The 22,680-nt window shown below is 37.9% G+C and overlaps 4 protein-coding genes and 1 pseudogene across 5 annotated transcripts; 1 reads left to right on the forward strand and 4 right to left on the reverse strand.

The window, feature by feature from the left end:
* Positions 1 to 330: 330 nt before the first annotated feature.
* LOC126788574 (protein PHOTOSYSTEM I ASSEMBLY 2, chloroplastic) lies at positions 331 to 2,833 on the reverse strand. 2 transcript variants are annotated; one of them, XM_050514575.1, is made up of 5 exons: positions 2,694 to 2,833; positions 2,265 to 2,359; positions 1,608 to 1,749; positions 956 to 1,048; positions 331 to 687 (listed from the first exon to the last, which is right to left on the reverse strand). In XM_050514575.1, exons 1-5 carry the CDS (start codon positions 2,761 to 2,763, stop codon positions 557 to 559), a joined length of 531 nt encoding a protein of 176 aa, XP_050370532.1. In that variant the 5' UTR covers positions 2,764 to 2,833; the 3' UTR covers positions 331 to 556. The 2 variants fall into 2 exon arrangements, with proteins under 2 accessions (XP_050370532.1, XP_050370533.1); XM_050514576.1 differs by lacking the exon at positions 956 to 1,048.
* A 713-nt stretch (positions 2,834 to 3,546) lies between these two features.
* LOC126786121 (casein kinase 1-like protein HD16) lies at positions 3,547 to 8,673 on the reverse strand. The gene is made up of 16 exons (XM_050511839.1): positions 8,016 to 8,673; positions 7,700 to 7,828; positions 7,542 to 7,615; positions 7,347 to 7,416; positions 7,180 to 7,235; positions 6,524 to 6,595; positions 6,319 to 6,413; positions 6,164 to 6,230; positions 5,941 to 6,070; positions 5,645 to 5,863; positions 5,429 to 5,571; positions 5,136 to 5,310; positions 4,940 to 5,030; positions 4,611 to 4,768; positions 4,068 to 4,256; positions 3,547 to 3,945 (listed from the first exon to the last, which is right to left on the reverse strand). The coding sequence occupies exons 1-16, from the start codon at positions 8,433 to 8,435 to the stop codon at positions 3,886 to 3,888; spliced, it is 2,148 nt and encodes a 715-aa protein (XP_050367796.1). The 5' UTR covers positions 8,436 to 8,673; the 3' UTR covers positions 3,547 to 3,885.
* A 2,833-nt stretch (positions 8,674 to 11,506) lies between these two features.
* LOC126788318 (uncharacterized) lies at positions 11,507 to 12,488 on the reverse strand. The gene is made up of 2 exons (XM_050514294.1): positions 12,005 to 12,488; positions 11,507 to 11,912 (listed from the first exon to the last, which is right to left on the reverse strand). The coding sequence occupies exons 1-2, from the start codon at positions 12,227 to 12,229 to the stop codon at positions 11,826 to 11,828; spliced, it is 312 nt and encodes a 103-aa protein (XP_050370251.1). The 5' UTR covers positions 12,230 to 12,488; the 3' UTR covers positions 11,507 to 11,825.
* On the forward strand, positions 12,302 to 14,141 carry LOC126788317 (pentatricopeptide repeat-containing protein At3g16610-like; annotated as a pseudogene).
* A 3,155-nt stretch (positions 14,142 to 17,296) lies between these two features.
* Positions 17,297 to 18,036, reverse strand: LOC126788488 (uncharacterized). Its single transcript, XM_050514482.1, has one exon. It carries the CDS (start codon positions 17,977 to 17,979, stop codon positions 17,608 to 17,610), a length of 372 nt encoding a protein of 123 aa, XP_050370439.1. The 5' UTR covers positions 17,980 to 18,036; the 3' UTR covers positions 17,297 to 17,607.
* Between the last annotated feature and the right edge of the window lie 4,644 nt (positions 18,037 to 22,680).

Genomic DNA, 22,680 nt, shown 5'->3' on the forward strand with positions numbered 1-22,680 from the left:
AGCAGTATCCATACTGCTAAAAGAAGTTATACTCCATGGGTCTGTTTGCTATTCTGAAGAGGCTCAACCCAAGGCATCCTACTGATCCTATCTATAACCTTTGCTGCAAGTAACCGTTTTAGCACTGACCACATTCCCAAAGCTTTGTAATAACAAAGTCATAAATCTTAAAAGTTGCATAGACATAGCTCATCCAGAAAGAGGAAAATTCTTTTTTATCTCAAATCCTGCGGCCGTCATTGTTTTGTGATCCCAGCACCCCGCAAAATCCTATTAGGGCTGATCTAAAACATTTTATGAGTGTGTCACCTCCAATTTTAGGCTGGAATGTGCTGTAAGCAATCTGGGTTCATTCTGACTTTTTGTTACTGGTTTTATGACATTGTACTCATGACTGTATTGTGAAAGTTACAGCTAGCTATACATAATCTGCCTTCTTAACCAATCTAATTTAATTGATTAACATTGTATCTTAAAGTGTGAACTAAAAAACTAATGATCACATTGCCGTAAAAAGGAACTCTTCTGACCACTCGCCGGTGTTATATTGGCTCTGTTAAGAGTTTGGAAGCAGCCGACCATTGTACATCTTCTCAAGTAGCTGCTTAGCATCAGGCCGCCTGAGAAGACCTTTGTTGTTTGGTACACCAGTCCCTAAGCATACAGGACATACGAGTTTTCCCCGACCTGACCACAAAAACAACCAATCACTCATCAAAATATAATGATTATCCATAGTACGTAGTAGGAAGCAAAAGTCTACACAATAGAATGTTGATGTGGGAGAAAAAAGCACCCAAGTCACAACTATACGCTATGTTTTATGCTGAATTTCATTATCTTTGCTTGGTTCAACTTTTGGGAATGCCACAGACCATAATCGAGTATGGAAGTTTTCTTTCAAGGAAAAAATGGGGCAAGAACAGAACTATGAGCATGGATGAGAGCTGCTTACCATAACAATTTGGACATTCTGTAAACTCATAAACATCTTTAGCTCGTTTTCGATTCAGAGCTTTCCATTTTCCAGTACCTCCGCACATATCACCTAAATGAAAATCAAATGAGCATCTCATTGACGAAGTAATACTACATGTAGCATCACCTATGAACTGTCAACGTATCTATGTCTAGATACCTTCAAGTTATAATAACTAACAGAAGGAGAAGAAGAAGCACTATTCCTTCCCAAACAAGCCAAAGTACAAACTATGAGCCTAAATCTAAAGCATCTGAATTATTTCAGTGTTAACCATAACCACTTACATAAAGATAATCGCTAAAGAAAACCAGGAACCTATATTAAAAATAAAATAAAATAAAATAAAGAGCAACTCATATATGAGATGATTGTGGCCAAAGAAAAACTCAAAGTTCGCTTAAAGGCTGAACCCTTTGAACCAATGTAATCTATGCACAACCTATCTGCACACACATATCCAGCTAAAAACGTAATACCCCAGGAGTGGATGCACGGTTAGTCTGGTCACATGAATATTAGGAGATAAATATAATCTCTGAGAAGAATTTATAGAGAAAAATCTCAATAACGAAATCTAGACCATTTCCAATCATGGATAACAAAAAAAAAAGACATTTATACTTACAAAGAACAGCTCCACTTCCCCCACAATTCCGGCATCCAGGTGGTCTGTCTTTTCCATCCAGTGCAACTGCCTTTGGAGAATTGCTTATCAAAGCAGCAGTTGAGCATATACATGTGAGACACAATCGTCGAGAGATTAAGACCTGGGATCCCAACTGTCAATCAAGCTATATACAGTAATTTATTTGAAAGCCAGTAACACCAATTATACACCTCAAACTAACATTACAAAGAGATATCCCACCAATAAACAAACCAGGAGCAAGTCGTTGTCCATCTAAAAGCCCTTTTAACTGAACAGTATCAAAGATATTCAACCAAATTTAATGCACATTTACAACATTGGACTCATGAGAAAGAGACTCTTGTATTGAAAGAAAATTACTTAACCCATTGATTCAAGACACAGATAGAGTAAACTTTTCAGAAAGTCCATAAAAAAGAAGGTATTCGATCAAAGCAATGTGTCAATAAGAACATGAATTACGTTTTAGCAGGCGATTTAGGACTTGTCAAACAACCGGCATCAGGTTACATAAAAGCAAATAAGCAATAATCATCTCGCCAACACATCTTCCTTCTTTCATGCCATGTTTTTTAGGAAACTATTTATATCTCTTATAACCAAGAAGATACTTCAACAGAAAAGGATCAATACCTTTGATGGTTTAGATGAATTGTCTGACTCCCCTGGACTGCTACTCTCGTTTTCAAGATTGGATCTTACATGAAACCCAACTGACTTTGAGTTGACTGCCAAATTTAAGACATACAAATGAAAGTCATTAACCATTGCCTTTCACCAACTAATCAGCCAAGGAATGAATCTGATATCACAACAGTCATGTATTGCATATTCTCTTGAAGTTAAGAGCCAAATGTTCACTCGTTAAAATTGGAAAAAGCATATATGAATCCAATCATTTGCCTCTCAATCTCATCTATCTTTTTGGTGCCAAGCTGAATTCATACGGTACCCTATTCATGCTTTCATATATACATGCCACTGAGATAAACAGAAAACCAGATAAGAGTATCTGAAACCGAAAGGAGATGTGTATTTTAGTTCAGAGAAAAAACTACTCACAGTGGCCTGGTGAAGACTTCGGCAGGCGTTGGGGTATGGCTGAGAGATGAGAAGAAGAAGAGGAAGCCATCTTCTCTCTTTTTCTATCTGTGTTGTGTTCCCTGCAAGTGATGTATGTTATGTACAGAGTGAAACGAACTACGTGGACATTGATTTGGAGGGAGAAAAGTTTCTGGTTTCTGATACCATATCTCTCAATAATCCACACCGCTATCTTTTCCATTGGTCCCTGCATATTCTCAAAATTCATTTTAGACCCCAGATATATACTACTTTTTATTTGCTTCCCAGCTTCATTTTTTGATTTTAAGTAACGATATATAAAATCCTATGATTTTCCTTCAAAAAGTAACGATTTTTGACCTCGACTGGTCTTTTCTAATATGTTATTGGCAAAATTTACGTCGGATCTGGTGGTGCTTCATATCACAATGGTATGCCAGTCTAGTTGACTGATTTGTGAAGTGGCATATTGATCGATAGTGCAGTGTACACTAAAATGAACTTCACTTGCTGGGACTATACCCGGTTCAGCCAGTTAGCATAGCATTTTAACGATGTGAGAATTTGAGGGACGAAATTTTTTGGCAGTGGCTCGGTGAAGTCAAATACGAGATTATCCAAAAGACTCCGGCTGCTTGCATCTGTCCCCATACAGAGAGAACCTCTAATCAAAGTTGAAGTCGAGCACTACGTGATGAGGCATTTCATTTTAACATGCGAATCATGCAAATTCTAAGCTGGTAAAGTTTGATTCTGGGGGGGGGGGGGGGAATGGCGTAATCTGCACATTTGTAGTTCCCTACTTCCAATCAGCCGTGATCTAAGCTATTGTGAGAAAACAGCAAATGACTTGCAACAAATCTGTGACATTATGGCCATTATTAGCAATATTACATCTTTGCACGATTGTGAGAAAAGCAAACTGATGAAATGGCACTACACTGCATAATGTAGTTTACTAATAATTACTGGCGAGTGATCTCAAAATAAAAAGAGCCAGTAATAAGGCTTACACTTATGGTACAACAGAGTCAGCCACCGACTCAGTTCTGCTGCGCTGCTGCAGCTAACTCCTCTCCTACAACAAATTTTCCTTAACAGACAATATTGACTCAAATGACCAAAAGAAATTACATTGAACATCATCTGAGCATTCCTGACTTGCAAACACCATGCAATTGAGCGGAGTTTAAGACACAGTGCGTCCATAACACAAACATGCAAGATACAGATTCTTTGCCCATTTTTCCTGTGCATAAGACAAAGATCAACTCGGTCAGAAATCAATGATGTACAGGTGTTCAAAAATTAAACAAGTATGGAAGTCGTACACTTTCAGAAACTGCATTATCTAGGTTGCAAAATTTATACCTTGACATGTGTGCTAGGAAATTGTGATGTACGCAGGGTCTCCTGTGTTTCGTCACCAGGTTTGCGCTTGGGAACACTCAATATAAGAGCCGCTTGGTCCCAGGTTGCAGCTGTGGATGTGATCCGGAAACCATTGTCCCAACGTCTGTGGATGCCTTCACTAGGATAGAGAAAATCCAGCTCCACCACCTAAGATAAGCAACAATTGACAAATGAGAGAGGACACAACACTAGTGTGTTAATTACTTAAAAAGTAGAACATCTCTTTGCTATAGTCCAACTTCACTTGTAGGAAAAAAGGGTCAAACAGGAAGACGTAAGACTAAATTTAACTATTTCTGCTCAAACTCAACCTATCACTAAATTTAATTTCAGTTGTAGTAATAGAGACCACAATAAATTTCTGACCTCTAGATACCTTATGAAGATCTCTCTTTTTTATCAGAAGTTCTATAACCCAATGTTTATTACTTATGCCCCGCCCGAGAGTGTGATCAATTTAACATTCCTATTGAGAACTTGTAAAAAGATTAGTATAGGCACCTGATCACTGAAGCCCGCATTCCGGGACATAACAACACCCCACCGGCTCCCAGCAGTTGCCATTGAAGTCACGTGAAAACCTTCCCTCCACTTTTTGTTTATCCACTTGAACGGGAAAGAATCACTCACCTTGTAGGACTGTTGAGTATACTGGGTTCCTGCACAATTAGATTAGAGTCCCATTATCTAGTGGCTGAAAATGAATTGAACTGATGTGAATGCCAAATTAGTCAGTTGTCAGGTCGTCAGAAAGGAAATCTAACATTACAAAAAACATGTCCGCATAGTTCATGCACTTTCATCATTAGGCTGTTTAATAGAGAGCATACCTTTAGACATCACCACAAGGGAACTCCCATTGTTAGCACCAGCAATGGAACTAATGTAATAATTCTTCTCCCACTGTTCCATGATCCATTCCTGTAATCCCAACAACAAATCTGACTCAGATATTTGCAAAAACGAACTAGAGTTTCTTAAAGAGCAAAGTATCTTGTACAAGTATATACATGCAAAGAGATCAACCTTGTGCAAGAAAAAGGGAGAAAGCTCATAAACTTGGTTTGAGAAACCAGTTCCAGCATCCATAATAAGTGCCCAAAGATTAGAACACGAAGACACACAACTTATAAGCAGACCGTCTGCAATTCCTCTCTCCACATGTTGCGCCAACCTTGCATCAGCGACGTTGTAGTGATACCTAATTATTTAGCAGAAGGTACGAAACGGCTGATCAGGTACTCTTGTACAAAACTTTAAATGCATATCCATCAGTTTAAGGAAAATGAAAACATTGTACAATGTAAAATGAATTCTACCTCTGTTTCATAGGCATCCGAGCATTGTAAATTGATATCCATTGTGTAGCGGGTACCCCTAGCCGAACCTTCTTCCTTGGCTGCCCATCATCATCTTCCTCAATATTCAATCTGCCCCGTTTCTGACCAACCTGGCTAATGATCTGCAAGCATTTGTAAACAAGATAAGAAGCCCATAAAAATTTGATTTATGATTATATATTCCATCATACTGACCTTCTGAGCACCATCAATTTTTAATGGCCTAACAGCAGGATTTGTGCCTATCAATCCCTCAAACAGAGATATTAATTTTGAATAGTTAGGCTCTTCATCAAACTTCATGTTCACTACAATCTCAAGAAATTGCCTAAGGGCTGCGGGGCAGAAACAACATAGCATTTCCGGTGATGTTGCCATCTTCTTTTTACAAACTAGAAAAGATTTGTTATCACCCTGAAACAGGAGCAAAAATAGTTTAGCTAACGCAATTAAGATTACTTCTAAGACTCAAATACTAGAATATTGTATACCTGATAGCCCTGCCATGGCAACCTTCCTCGATGGAGAAAGATAAGTGTATAGGCAAGTGATTCGAGGTCATCTCGTCTGCTAGCAGTTCTTCCCAGGTGAGCATGAACACTAGCATACCGAACAGTTCCTCTGGAAATGAGACGGAGAAAATAAAGATTTAGGGCTCAGGATGAGAGGTTACAATTGCAATCCACAAACCAGGAATGGCAGGTATAAGCTTACCTAAACATATCAGGACGTTGATCATAATCAACATGAAGCCCACTTGAGCTATCTTTCCACTTCGTTGCTGCAAGATCAAGTGAAAATAGAAACCATTGAGGTGTGCAAGTAGATTTTATAAGTAGACAGAAGAGGCTGAAAAAAATTTTGCTCACCTAGTCCAAGATCAACAAGATACAACTTCTTCTCTTGAGCGGTAGATGGCTGACCAAGCAAAAAATTCTCTGGCTTTACATCTCCATGCACATACCTGATAAAACCAAACGTGAATAGGGAGAATTTAAAAGGTAAGCCGTTAATAGACAAAAATTTAGACCAATACTAGAAAGGCTGAAATGAACTGAGACTATATTGACATACCCTCTACAGTGCATCTTCTCCAGAATTGATAATGACTCAACCGCTATACAAGCTACCATTTCTGCAGACATCCTGATTACATTCAAACATGATCAGAAATATTGTAACTGGTTTCATGCAGCATAGCACCTGAGCACAATAATGAAACATTCGCATGTACAATGGTTGAAACCAATCATGCATATAAAATTACCCTAAACTCCTATGCTAACACGAACACAAAGATAAGGCGACAATGTGCATAATTGAACAGGTCCTAAATTGCAGTATATTGAAAAACAAAACCATGCAGCTAGTAAGAACGTGCCTAGAATAACTTCATAAAGTGGAAAAGAACATGACTAGGCAAAGAAGTAAACACTAGCCAAATGTGCATGTGCATCCTATCCTCCAAAAGGCAGTAAAACCACCATCATCATTACACATTCCCGCTAACGAAAAAATGGAAGATCATCCAAAAAAGCATGCCCTGAATGCAGGTTTCTAGAGCTTTACAGCAGCAAAGCCTCTCCATGCAAGCTTCAGAGAGTTCAAAACAAGTTTTTCAGCTCAATCCTAAATTTCATATTTGAGTGGATATGGGTCAAGATATTATAATAACAGCAAACGGGTGAACAATAATCGTGATAATAGAACATCCAGGAAAATGTTCTCACGCTTGCCCTGAAGTATTCCATACATCCCATAAACTGGGTCCCAGCATGTCCATAACCTGCAACCACAGAAATTAGAAACTTCAACATAAGAAATAGAAACAGTAAGTGAAAGTCCATACAGAAGATAGAACAATTTTTAAATCAGAAGATAGGCGAGTCGATCATACCATAACATAATAGTCCCCTTGCTTTCCTTTATAATGTACTCTGGGAACTCCATGACTACCACCAAGAGTGCTGTGAAACAAAAAGGTAACAATCAATGTTGGTGAAGATATATGTAACTGCATATTTGCACGTAGATGTAACAGTGGCAGTAAAAAAATGCCAAAAAAAAAATTCAAGAGAAAGAAAACACTCACTTGTAAACTTGCCACTCATATGGAGGACCATAGCTGCAGCCTTTACTATTTCTGTGCTCGAATTTCAGTGCTACCTGATATATGCAAAAACAAATCAAAAACACATCTCCAAAGGAAATGATATAAGCACACAACTAATTTGCAAAAATCAAACTTACCTCTATAGCACCAGGACCACTTGTCCGATCAACCCCCCCTGTAACGCGACGACCAACAAACACCTGACCGAAACCACCTTTCCCCAGCTTCCTTTCCACCTTATATTGCGGCGATCCGCCCACTTGAACCTAAATTAGTCAAATAAACATTACAAACTGAAAGATGATCTCTTTCCCTTTATTTTGATAAATTCAAACACCAATTTCCGTAACCGAAAGCATCAATAGATAAATGTACAGCAATCCATAACCTAAACAAATCAAATTCTACATGCATCATAAAAACACAAAATAAAAGGCGAAAATTTACGGATACCTTTTCGGGAAACGGCGCTGTACTGCCCTCTTCTTCTTGTCCGGCAGCCTTATTAGCACTCAGGCCGCCACTATCGTCAGCCATCGCTGCCTTTTCTGCCTCCTCCTCTTCTTCTTCTTCTTCTTCCTCTTCTGCTTGTTCTTCTTCTTCTTCCTTTTCAGGCTCCGAATCGGAGTCCTCCTTCTCCGAAATCACAATCACAGGCGCCTTCTCAACCTCCTTCTCCGGCTCCGGCAGCTCCTCCTCCTCCTCCTCCTTCAACTTCTTAACGGCCGACCTCGTCCTCGGCCTCACCACAGCTGCCTCCCTCGCGACAGCGGCACGCGTCCTCCTCGACGGCGGCGGCGGCGGCGGAGAGTCCGACGGCTTGTGAGCTACCCTAGCACGACCGCGGCGGACACCTTTGCGAAGCTCCGGCATTGCTCAAACCCATAAAAAGAATTGCGACGGTGCTGATCATTCTATTCTCATGGAATCCGTCGAATCGGAGGTCAATTGAGCCGGATTGGGGTTCGATTGGGGGAGAAATTAGGGTTTGTGTGGTGGGAGATTTGGGAAATTTGGGGGTTAGGGTTAAGAGGATGCGGGAAAATAGAGAGAGAGACAGAGAGAGAAGGTGTGGACCGTGTGGTGTTGTGGTGGGGGTGACAAGTGGCCAATTCTTCAATCTCATTTTCTTTTGGTTATTTAGGAAGGGGGGCTCATCTACCCTCTTCTCTTTGCTTTTTAGTGATATTTTGAACTTTCTTCTACAGTAGTTCTACTAGAGATATTTTTCTAAGTGTTATGTAATTATGAATTTATGATGTGATTTTTCTCTATAGTGATTTTCAATGTTCCTTCTCAGTGTTCTTCAGTTTGATTGGTGTGATTTTGTGCATGAGTTTTGTGTTGGTTCACATGCATGGCGGTTATCTGACTGGTGGATTCGTCATATCTTAGGGTGAATCGTTGGTTAGTACTAGTAACGATGTAATTATTTTTAATGCGTTTAATTTTCGTCATAGAAAATTTAGAAATCGTAAGTCAACATAATTAACTTTTTATTTAAAAAATCATGTTTACGTTAATGAATCTAAATTTTCGTGGTTTATGTTGTAGGACGATCTAATTATGTAATGTATCGTATCCTCAAATTGTGGATTCAAAACATCACAAATTGACATGCTCAACTTTTTCTTTTAACAAAAAGTTTTAGGTTTAAGTTAAAAGATCGCACTTCTCGGATAACATTGAACGGCCGTACTTCTCTACGATTACATGTTTGTATTATGTGAGACGATATGATTATTATGGCTTTAGTTTATGTTAAATTAATGGTTGCATACGTTAGACTTGAGAGAAGAATCATAAAATGTGTATTATGCAGAGATCTAATTGTCAAATATATTAGACCCTCTAACTACAAACTCAAACATCAAAAGTCCATATCAGCGACGTTTTGTTTCAACTCAGGTATCATCTATGTATGTTGGTGTAATTAGAGCATGAGAACTGTGTTACTGGGTACAGACATAATAGTCTATGGGAGGGTGCATTAGTCATTTGAAAATGAAGAGTTGCGTCCAAATCCCATAATATGAGGATCTTTTGCTGATCGTTTTGCTAATCCTTCCACGACCGTCCGTGGTAGTTTAAGATTGGATTACTTGCTGTTTCCTTTCTTCAGTAGGAAATTGGAACCACTCGCTATAGTTACTATCGAGCTCCTTCCCGAGGAGGACTCTGCATCTGGTGTCTTATGTTTTTTATGTTTTTCCAGAGGTGAATTTTAGGGTCTTGAGATTAATTCCCCGTTTTGTGATTCTCACCCCTACTTGATTCAGATGAGTAATTAAGCAAGAGGATATCAAGTTGGCTTTGGTTTCGCCTAGGCGGTGCTGCGATGACTCCTATATTCCAACTTAAAATCCGATTTCACTGTAGATGTAACCTTGGATTGAAAGGAGGAGGATGATGATACATCAGGTTCATGAAGACAAGTAGACTGCATGCAGTTTTCAGAGTCATGTTCCGATGAGATGTTCTGCAACAAGAAGAAACCGGCAAGCGTGGCAGACAAGAAAAATCAAAATGAACCTCAGGGGACACATTCATTTCTTTGCACACAAGAAGTGAGAGAGATGAACAGAGATGTGGTTGTGATTGTGGATCTGTTGGCCAGTCTTGTATCTCATGCATAAGTGAGGTTTGGTGTTATAATTGAGAGGTGAAGTCGCATTTTCCAAATTCATACGCCATCGCTGCATTGGCACTGATAATTGGACTCAATCGGCCACCTTCTCTGCTTGAATGCTGTCGAAAGGAGTTGGTCGTCTTGATAACAACAACACCAGAATCCTGAATTGCATATCAGCATTGGGAGTATACATACACTTTCCCTGATCGTCCAAGCATTCCCAATGTTCAGACAAGTCACTTGCACTATTACTATCTCTCCTTCATCCCATCAAGTTTCCAAATACTGGGTTTGGCAAACCCTCAAGATTTTGCTATCTGTGTTTTACTGAGTCAAGTACCACTTCTATCTACTGAGATTGCGTATCAAACTGAAAATAATCGTCCAAATGCTTAGTTAGTTTACCAAGATTCAGGAACATGGTAAGAATTGAGCTACATCCAAACAAGCTAAAAAATGTAATTTAGCTGCTAGTTAAGCCCAGGAAGATTTTGAGCCAGGTATCTGCAAGATCCGAACAAGGAAGGTAAGTAACACGGGTCTAATACAATCTCTAGAATCCTGATCAACACCAGCTGAAGTACTCAGTAGATGTGTTCATTGTGTTGTATGCTGCAAGCTAGACCAGTCACCATGCCGGCCAAAATCATTAACTGTCAGCAAGCACACCTGCAACTCTAGGATATAAGTCTTCCCACTTTCAGTTGATCAGATCATAGAAATGAGTGCACTTCAACCAAGAGGTGGAATACATACTGAAGCTCAAAGACAACTTGAGACTAAATTAGAAGCCAACATTTTGGTTAACTGGTAACAAACCCCAACAACTCAAAGAGTTCCTATAGGTACCTATAATTCAACACTATGCTTGCTACTTTTATTAACACCTCCAGCTGCAACTCCAACATTGCTGAGTTTGGCTATATCCACATTCAGCGAGGGTCCTGGCCTGGTGTTGCTAATTATAGACTTGTTGATTTCCACCTAACGAGCTTCCAAGAAGTTCAAAATACAAGCTTCAACACTAGGGAATTCACGATTTCTCATCAAGTGTTTGCCTACATCGTAGTTCCCAAGAGTACTAGGAAGTAGCTGCAAAAGCAATACTAACAAGCAACACCTACAAACACCTAAGTTTAAACAATAACCGGCAAGAATCCCTTGAAAAAAAGACCAAATCTAAATAGGAGGAAACTCACTGCACTCACTAATCTAGCACCTTAAACTAGATGACAGCAAGAGATATTCACAGCATTATGGCATATCAAGTCCTAAGCTCTTTTAACGGATAATTAAATCATTGCTTGAAATGCACAAAGAAAGCAATTGAGTCTTGCTCAGCTGGATATTCACCAGCCTCCATTACACAGAATCCTCAAAAGTAGTTATATGATTTGAGCAAACTATGTGTTTTCACATGATTCCAGATAAAACTCAGACCTTCATTGCAACTTTCATCAACTTACACATAAACTAATTCAATGCCCTCTAAAGATTGCCCACAAATGAAAATCACATTGCATTAAAAATATCAAATCTTGAGCCACATAATCCCATTGAAGGCATTGGACGTTCAACTAGTAAAACCAATAACTGCAGTAAAAGTAATAGCATTTCACCCCACTGTGATGTCAAGCTTCCTGATGACCTGAGCGTAGCGAAAATGGAGGCAACCTCAGCACAGCTTCCTCAGTCTCAATCGGATCCGACCTCAAAATCTATCACAAAACCCAATTCACAAATCAAAACCCAAAACCCTAAAAATCAAACCTTTAACATTTACAGAGATAAAAAAGAGTATAAACTTTACTGGGTCTTGAAGCACAGGCTTGCTATCATCTTTAGCCGGAACGAATTGAGGCTTTGTAACCTTCTTCTTCTTCTCCTCTTTGTTGCTAGACGCCATCGAAGCCCCAGACTCTGAAGCTTTCATTGTTTCTGATACTTCAGAACAGTGAAGCTGAGCGTTTATAAACAAAGGCTTTGACTCTTCTCCTCCTTCTTCAATACGACGCCGTTTTGCTACTTGCTCCATACTGCAGATTAAAATATCAGAAATACTCTGGGAATTGATATAAACCCTTTTCACATTTGAAGCTTTCTCCCAATGGTTTCCCGCCAAATTCAAACCCTAATTCACCGATCAAATTCAGCCGCTCATCTCCTCAAGATAACCAAATCATAAAACCCCGAATTTGTTACTGTTATATAAACCTACCAACCTCGATTTCAACTGAGTTGGCTAAATTGGTGTTTGGTTATTTACCGATTTCTCCTCCGGTTTCTTGCTTGGAATTTGATGATTAGGGTTTATGCAAAGAGCTCGGTTCCGATTAAAAAGGTTAGATTTTTCGTTGAGCTGAACAGAGTTGGGCTTAAAAGTCACAACTTTACTTACCCTGTTGTGGTTGCGAGGAAGGTGTTTGATGAAATGCCTGTGAGGGATGTGGTTTCTTGGAGCTCTTTGATTGCTGGATATGTTGCTTGGTATGAAAGTGTCAAGCTTTTGTTCTTGTTTGCATTACATGTAAGTTAGGAATTTTTACAGAAATGAAGCTAAAGCCTAGTACATTGTTATGAATGTTGTTTTTCTTGTGTGTGTTTGCAGCAACTGCCCGTTGGAAGCGTTGAGGTTGTTTCGAGAGATGAAGCTAGCTGATGAGAAACCAAACTCGGTTACTTTGGTAAGCTTGCTTTCTACTCGTACCTGTCCAAACAATATTAGCATAGGGAAGTTGATACATTGCTACATTGTAGTCCATCCCTTTGAGATGGATGGGTTTAGGGTTTAGGCACTGCCTTGATCGAGATGTATTGTAAGCGTGGGCATGTTGATAAAGCCTTCCGTGTATTTAATTCGATGATGAATTTGCAGTGTTGGACTATTATGATTTGTGGTCTGGTTGATCACAGTCGGAAACAATGCTACCTTGTTGTTTGCTTGCAGGAACAAGCTGGACTGGTACCGGACAGCATGGCATTTTCTGCCATCTTGTCAGCCTGTAGCCATTTGCGCCCCCTTAATGAGGGTTGACAGTTTTTCAATCAGATAGTGAGAACATATAATTGAACCAACAATGGAACAGTAAGGATGCTTAGTAGATTTTCTTGGAAGAGCTGGTCTGATTGAAGAAGATTATGGGATTATCAAAATTATGCCACTGGATCCTAATTCAGTTATACTACGGAGTTTCTTGGGTGCCTGTAGGAACCACAACGTAGTTTTTACTTTAGATGATAACTTCAGGAAAGTCCTTATATCAGAGTCTAACCTTGGAGCTAACTATGTACTTGCAGCTAATGTATTATCCGTCTCTAATTGTTGGAGTGAAGCTGCTGATATGCGAGTGTCCATGAATCAGAAGGGTGTGGTAAAGGATCCTGTGTGCAGTTGGGTGGAGGTGGGTAGTAGTCTTTATGGAGATAGTTTAAAAGCTGAGTAACCCCTACTGTTCTAGAAAGTAACAAATAATAAAACTAAGAGAGCATCTAAATTTGACATTCGGATGTCAGAAGCTCAATGGAGTAACGTATGAATTTGGTGCTGTATCATTTCTCCTTCGAGCAATGTATGGAAAGAGCCTGGAAAATGGGAGCTTCAGGTTGGACATCTAAACTTATATTTAGCCAGATGGCCATGTAAACTTCAATTAGGAGTACATTTATATGGATCTTGATTTTGCAAATGATTATGGATGCAGGGCCTGCAAAGTGGAAGAAATGACCTTTGGAAATCCGTAAGTATGTTTCCTGTCTTCCAACTAACCAAAGATTTTGCTTCTAGCGGATTAAGTCTCCAGAGTCTAAACTCTCAGTTACCATTAAAGCTAGGTAGAAGTAATGGAAGGTCACAGTAATCTTATTGCACAAAAATCATGTACTAGTTCTTCATCAACAAGTTGCATGTATTCTCCTGTACAGCATCATGGACAAGTATGTTTGTCATGCCTCCCTCAGTTATATTGATTGTAGCAGATGACTTGAGTTGAATGATGACTTTGTCTTCTTTGTGTTTCAGTCCCAATGGCTATCTGATTCTTAGCTATTTTGTACTACTATGATACTCTGACAGCATCTAAGCTTCTGCAACATGTGCTGGTAATTTTCCTCTGGCTTCTAGTGATTCCCATCCAATGGGCATTGTGCTAGTATGTCCTTTCTCATACCTTATAAATTTTTATTGCATTGCCTTCACTCTAGCCTATCAGATGTCCTTATATTCGATAATCACTTCTCCTTAGTGTTTTCGTTTCCATTGATGGCTATTGTTGTATGGAAGTTGAACTCTTGAAGTGACTCTCTTTTCCATCCGTATCATATAGTCCTGCCATTGCTTAGCTTATGAGTTATGGATAACTTCCCTTTAGGCGGAATACATAAATATATATTCATTATAGATATTTCATGATGAACTGGGATATGAGGCCTAATGAGATTTGCAAATCTTAGAATATGCTTCTTGCTTATTTTATCCCCCAGTTTCACACTATCATCTACCCCCAGAGAACTATCAATACATTTTTGTAGTTCACAGTACCTCTTGAGCACAAAGTTGCTCGTTAGTTTATTTCTGTCATGATGGATTCTGATAAATTTGACATTGTCAGGTTGCCTAACATGTGTCATTCACTGCTGCTAATGAACCAGCTTTAGGTGAATCTGATAGTGCATTTTTGATACTTTGCTGTATGTAGATTAATACCATGTGGTCATTTCAATTTTCTGGCATGTGAAGCATCCCACTGGCTCCCCACCAAAAGTTTCTTGACGCTGACACCTCTATGCATTATCATATTAAGTTATGAAGTGAGTAGGGTTAAATTTATGAATAGGGTATCTCAGTCGATTTGAGAGAAGGGTTACAATCCAACTAGGTTGGCAATTATTCTCTGTTATAAACTGGCGAATGGGACAAAAGTTGCAAAACTACAGTCTCAATTATTTATCTGCTGCCTAGTACCATATGCCAAGCCCACAAACTTAAAAACAAACTGAGGGACATTTATATGGCCATTTACTTGTGCATTTTTTCAATCATACACACCCACACAAACTTCACCTCTCCCAGCACTAAGACCAGTTCCTTATGGCTTCAGCTCCCAGATCAAGTTATATCCTTTCCAATCTCACGGAGAACTGGCTCCTACTTGCTACTACAGCGCTCATTTGTGTATTTGCAGGTTATGTTGTTTACGACGCTGTAATGGCCACTGTGTCCGAGCTGCTGCAACGCTTACTAGTGATTTCACCTTTGCTTTTAGTGATCGTGGTTCATTGGCTCTCCACAGGCAGCCAGGTCAACATTGGGATTCCAGGGTCTGAGCCGGGAGCTATCCACAAAGCCGGGGGATCACCTTGGGGTGTGGCCTTTGTTCTAGTACTGCTTCTCTTTCTCATATCTTATCAGCCTTCTTTCCTTGGCCTTCTTTTCTAGTTTAATGTCTTTCTGTTCTGAGTGCAAGTATGAATATCATAATGTTTGCTTCTATCTAAGAAGTTGAGATATTATATAATTCCTATTACCATTATACTTCAACTTGGTGTAATGGTGTTATATAGTCAGTATTTAAACTTTCACATAGTAGCTAGAGCTAGAGGCTGTTGTAGCAGATCGGACACAGTGGCCATTACAGCCTGGTTAATTTTCTCAAATTGGCAGGAAATTATCATGCATGGTTAATTTTCTCAAATATTAACTTCGTCAATTTTCAACGTCAGCTTGATGCTTCTGCTAGGAAAACTAGGCAGTAGTAGAAAACTCCAGAATTTCAATATTCGGATAACTATAGAACTTCTGGAAACAGAAAATCATTCTCTTTTCATTGATGCAGTCAGCAAGCTAATAGAGTTTGGTAACAAGTTTTAGGGACCTTTGGGTTGGGGCCTGACCATCAGTACTGCTCTCGTGGGCCTGCTTTTGGTGGCCAAAAGTCACGTGCTGCTGACACCTCTGACACGTGTTGAGAGCAGCACTTGATATTGTGCTCAAGTCAGTCAAGTATATTATATAGCTTTACTTAGTCCCTAATGAATCATCTTATTCTTTTTTCAAGTGACATATGGAGGTTACTGCTTAAAAGTATGATTTGCTAGCGTACGAGTACTCTTGCACTTTCTTCTTTAGGAGAAGAGGAGGGGCGATCTAGTCATGCTCAAACTATATTTACTTACTTTTTATGAGTTTAAATGAATTGAAATAGTATGGACTAGCCTCGCTGAAAATTCAGTTCATTATGATTATGCACTCGGTCGGGTTCTATTGCTATCGGATTTGAGATGAAATTCCACACCTCTAGTTTGAATTCAATGAGAATTGCGTACAATTTTATGAGTGGTTCTAATTTGTAGAAATGTCTTACCCAACCTCCGCATTTAAATCGGCATTTACATTACTTGACAATATGTCACTCTAGCAAGTACTCCTAAAACAGAAGTGGACATGCAAGTAGACAACGAAAGTTCCACTTCGTTTGGGGAGCTCTAGCTGTCTTGCAATTCCTTCGCTACAGTTTTTGATTCTGGCCGGTATGCCTCTTATTATGTTGGCAATCTTTAGTTGGAACCACATGGCTATTTCCAAACAAAGCTAAACGTTTTGAGAAATGGATCCAAAACATGATACTCTCATTTGATCTCATATCTGATTATACACAAGCCTACTTCTGCTTGCGTAAGGATTAGGAACACCATGCACCATAAGTTACATTATCGTATTATCCATGGATTAAGCGCACTTTCTGAACCATACAAAGATGCCACATATATAAACTCCTGTCTACTATGAGATCATCATAGAGAAGGACCAAAAGAATGAAAGACCCACAAAAAGAAAAAGACCAAAGCTCTAAGACTGTATTGATGGAAAAGATCGACTGGAACAAATTTTCTACTTTCATTTCCCTAACAATTTTAATGGCGTGTGAAATAGAGGAGCCGGACCTTAATTGATCGCTTCTTCACTTTCTTCATTGATATTAATCACTCAGTTGAGGTAAAGCAAAGTAAATTAGTAGTGTGATTAATTAGCAAAAGTTATGAAGCAATAATGGATTTGACGGGACTTGGAAAGAGTTCCTAAATCGATCATACTGCAAGAAAGAACCATATATACATCGATTTGTATTTACAGAAACATACACTGATACACATGCATAAACAGAAGTACGCTGTTAAAACGTACATATATCGATCATATATATAGAAATTAAGAATCCCGAAACAGAAGCGGCTCTGTAGTTAAGTAACTAGTCTTGTATGCCTAAAAGAACAGAGAAAAGCCTACTCTCTTAATCACTATTACAGAAATTCCCGTTACATAAAGATTACCCATTTGGCCTATTCATAGTTTCATAAAGAGCTATAAGTGAGAATAATATTACACAAACACCGCAATTCGATCCTATTCACCTCAGTCTACTTACTGTATAAGGGAAACCAACGTTCATGGAAAGAAGACTGGTAAGAAATCATGAACAAAAGGAACACAAGCACTAATCCAACGCCCCAAGGAGATCCTCCGGCTCTGTGCAGAGAGTCCTGCTCCGGCAACGGCACTAGAAACGACATGCCACCTGACAAGAAGTGGACGACGAGTAGGAGAATAAGGGGGACGATCATGAGGAAGAGCTTGACCTGAGCCATCATGTCCTCGAACATGGACTCGTAGTTTATGTACCAGGTGAAGCCCAAGATGAAGAAGAGGATGGAGATGAAGAAGCAAAGATGGAGAGGGATGGAGAAGTAATCCCAGTAAGAATAGTAGCCGTCGTTGTAGTATCTGGCCATACTGAAGAATCAAGCTAGCTCGTTGAAAATTTGAATGTTGGGTTATGATGAATGTCTTGAGATGATTTATATAAGGGTGTAAAGGGTTTATATGACTTTTCCTTTTTCTGGGTTCAGGTAGCTTTCATCTTCTTCTTCATTTCTTTACTTACGTACATATGTAGGGTTGCAGATCCATCGGGATAATTCCAAAGACGGTGAGGTTAGTTTCATTTTCATGGTTAAGATTCGTTGGGGATATTGGCTGGACAAATGGAGAAGTAACACGTACGACCGACCATGGACAATAACATGGGGGAGAGGAGAAGAATAAAGAAAAAGGGAACAGTAGGGTTTTAAATTTATTATAGTGATCGACCTCAGGCAGATTTGCAAAGCAGCAAAGGGGAACATATTATCGGGAAAGTTGCGCCTGAAATGGTGGTCCGACTCAGCTTTGCATCGCTTTATTTTCAAGCAAATGAGAGAGATATATATATAATGGGAAAATTCTATTCATGGGTTTACCATGGACAAATCCTATGTAATGCATATTCATGGGTTTACTCATTCACTGCATCTTGATGCAAAACCTATATGTATGTGTAAACTCATGAGTAATTTTTTCTTGTTATGCGCTGCTTATAAGTTATGACCTACAAAATCTCTAACCTAACATGTTGTCATGCGAGAAAACAGAACAAATAGATTGTAAAATGGAATGGTGATAAGAACCAAAAGTCAAGAAATCCAAACTCAAAACCCTTTGGAATGAAGTAATTAGATCGCAAAGATGGACGTCTAAACATATAACTAACTGAAACAAATTAATAATAGAGAAGAAAAGCTTAAAAAATGATGGATGAGTTTGAACTCAAACAAGACCTCTTATTATTTAGTATGGAACTTAGGCTAGGTTCTGTGTTCATGCTCTTAAGCATTGTCTTAATAAATTTACAATACGTAAAATCCGTTTAGATCGATGAACTCAGTTACAATAAAGCATGGCGCTCATGTGCGCCACATGCTCTTTTATTATGCAAAATTTGTGATTTTATATTTATTTTGTAATATTATAATATAATGAGCGAAATGAAAAAAAGACTATGGATTGTGATATATATTGTGGTCACTGAAAATTGGGAGCCTACTAGGCTAGACTTTTTTAATGCATTCAAACCACAAAATCAAAAACGTCTAAAATCATTTGGAATCTCATTTCATTTTTTACTCAAATCTTGATATGGCCGGTTAAATAAAGTTATAAATGGTCCCATTGCATATCCTACTTGGTCCCAAATCAGCATAGCGATCATATATACGCGCATGATCATGACATGTCTAATTGACCATAGATCATATTTCAAATGGTAGACTTTTGTGACCCTAATTAATCAGATTTTCATGCACTTCTCATTGCCTGCTGCCTGTTGCCCGTTGCCATGCGCCTTTTACCCAAATGATCAATGTGTGCAGCTGGAGGTTTGTACCCACATTTGCATAGTTATTAACTTATTATCCAATGGCTTAAGTAGAAACAAGTTTACTTGCCCAACTTTTACTATTTCTTGCATTGGAACCAAAAATATTTACGTAAACGCACGTGCGGTTTTCATATATATATATATATATATATATATATATATATATATATATATATTCTCAAATAAGGAGGTCCCCACCAATGATTTTGGTGCGGATTTTCATTTTTAAATTATTTTTCGGTCGAATTTTGAGGGCTTTAGCGATTACCAAATTTGCTGAAAATTTAAACAGATGATATACACAATATTATCTAGATACTAGACGGTGAAAATGAGGAAATTTGATCGAAAAGTGGTATAAAAATGGAAATCCACACAAAAACAGTGGTGCATACCCTTCGCAGCCAAGAAGGGTTGTGTGTATATATATATATATATATATATATATATATATATAGTCCATATCCAGAGTAAACGTTCACTCTGAAATTACACAGTGAGATTCCAATTTTGGCGCACTTTTCGGTTAAATTTTTTCACTATAAGTAATTAAATATTTAGGTATGTTATTCAAGATTATCTCTACAAAGTTTTATCCAATTTAACAATAGTTTGAACTTTCAAAATTGAGATTAACACGAACAGTTCACGTTGAACAATTTTAATTCGTCCATTAATTTTATCTAATTTTAATACTTTAACGATGTCTGAATTGGATGAAATTTTGTATAGATGATCTTAAATAGCATAAATATTGAATCGCTAATGGTGGAAAACAAATTGACCCAAAAGTGTGCTACAATTGAAACTTCACTTTGAATAAGGACTATATATATAGATAGAGGATTTGAGGCGGACGCCCGTTACTTAACAAAAGTGCAGACGGGACACGTGTCTGCAGAGCATCAATTTTATTTTCTCGTGGGTCAACTTTCTTTTGCTCCTATGTCCACTCATATCTCTTTCTAAACTCATAAACATGCACCAAGTAAAACACTCGATCCTTAAACTCATACATGGCAACCGAGATTGAAAGAGGATAATCGATTCTACTGGATTATAAGAAGCTTTTACTCTCTCCCTGATATAAGCACTTTGTGCGACGTTTTTAACATGTTTTACTTCCAGTTGTACTTTGCTTAGCTATTATTGTTGTAGTATTTAGTCATTTCGTCGAGTTAGGAGTCTATGGTGGCATTGGTTGCATTTTGGTCCTAAAACATGTTGAAAAACACATAAATTGTCGAGAGTCATATTTAGAGTAGGATTCCTTGTGTAACTAGGAAACCTAGTTAAATTATGAGTCTTCATTAATTGACATTTCTATAACATTTGTGATAATTTGAGAATCCTATTTGTATTAGGTGTCATTTTTAGACTGGGAAACGTACTATTTAGGAAAGTCCTACTTGAACTAAAACGCTTATTCCGTAACTTTCCTAATTTTACTCTCTTTTTATAGTAACTTACTTGGTCTTTTGATATGAATTATCTTGTCTTTATTCTTGTTTTTTATTATTTTCAGATTTTTAAAGATGAGATTGTGTAATGAAGGGAAAAAATAGAGGAAAAGTCAAGTAAATGAGGAAAATAAAGAAATAAAGAGACACCTAAAAATGGGAAGAATAATGAATTGATAAAGGAGATTGCACCCACCAATGACAAAAATAAGTGAAAGAAAAAAAGAGAGAAAAAGAAAAAGAGTAAAAAAAGATAATGCAAGAGAGAGAGAAATAGACACCTAAAAAGGAGAAAAAGAAAGAATTTATCAAAGAATATTGCACTCACCAATGACAAAAATAAGTGAAAGAAATTGAGGAGAAAGAAAAATGAAGAGAATAAAAAGAGATAATGCAAGAGATAAAAGAATGAAACACCTAAAAAGGAGAAAAAAAAATGAAATTTATCAAAATAGATTGCACCCACCAATGAAAAAAATAAGTGAAATAAATTTAGGAGAGAAAGTTCAAGCTATAATATTTAAGGAGCCAAAACTCTTCTATAAATAGCACATGATATACAAAAAAAATGATCACTTCTCCTTAGCATTCAAAAGCCAAATCTCTATCAAAACACCACAATAAACTTCCCTCACAAATCAGCTAAGCCGTCCACCCCAAAACCATCATCATCTCCACCAAGTTTCACCTATTGCAATCGTACCTCTAAGGTTCCTACAACGTGTGATTCTCGCAACTCAACTCCATGAGTTCGTTTATTTGTGTTAATCTACGATTCTTTGTCTATGAAGATTGTAAGTTGTTGTTTATGTGAAAGTATTGGTTTTGTATTTGTTTTAGAATTTTCAGATTGTATTTGATATGTTTTTGAAACTATGCCGAATCTATGTTCTTATAATTATTGAAGTTTGTATTTCTATTGTTGTGTTCTACTCTTCTTTTATTTGGTCTTAGATAATTTTCAGATATGTGCATACGAATTTAGTGCTTTAATGCAATCCCTAAGATTATATTTGAGTGCTATCTTCATCATCCATATTGACACAAATCGAATCATGCCCATAAATAGGTTCAGTTTATGTTAATTAAAGTGGGAAATTCTGGAAACTTACATGTACCCCATGGTGAGTGACGCCACCGTGAAGCATGTCTCCAACATAGATTTTGTGCTTAAATGTAATTTTGTTTGATTTATACTATATGTCTTGTTAAACTTGATTGCATGCAATTTAGGTGAGGTCTTAAATCAGCCTAAAAGTCAATAGAAATCTTGTATGATTAGATATTCCCCTAAAGCTATAATTGTATTGGTGTCTAAAAGTATGTAATCAGATGAATTAGAATGCATGATAGAACCAAACTTGTAATTATGTGGTGCATTGGTGAATTTGGTTAGTTTGGTAAAAAGAAGTCGATTATGTAAATAGTAATTTATGTTTTATTTTAGTAATTAATAATCAATCTCAAACTCCTCATTATTTGTTAACACTAAAAGTTTAGAGTTTCATTCAATTTCCCAGACTGAACGATCCATGCTTAATCTATACGAACGATGACATTTTACATGATTAATTATGTGATGCTCATGCGTCCATCACTCCCCCTCTATATCATTAATTAGTTCCCTGAACAAACACATTAGTGATCTTTAGAAGCTCTGTTTTTGCTTTTTTTCCCTACCTTATTTCTATCTCATTCATTCATATTAGATTACTGGATTAGAATTGACTTTGATCCTTACCCATCTCCCTTAGGATTCAATTTCTTATTACAAATGT

The sequence above is a fragment of the Argentina anserina genome, chromosome 3, assembly GCF_933775445.1.
Source record: "Argentina anserina chromosome 3, drPotAnse1.1, whole genome shotgun sequence".
Taxonomy (NCBI): Eukaryota; Viridiplantae; Streptophyta; class Magnoliopsida; order Rosales; family Rosaceae; genus Argentina; species Argentina anserina.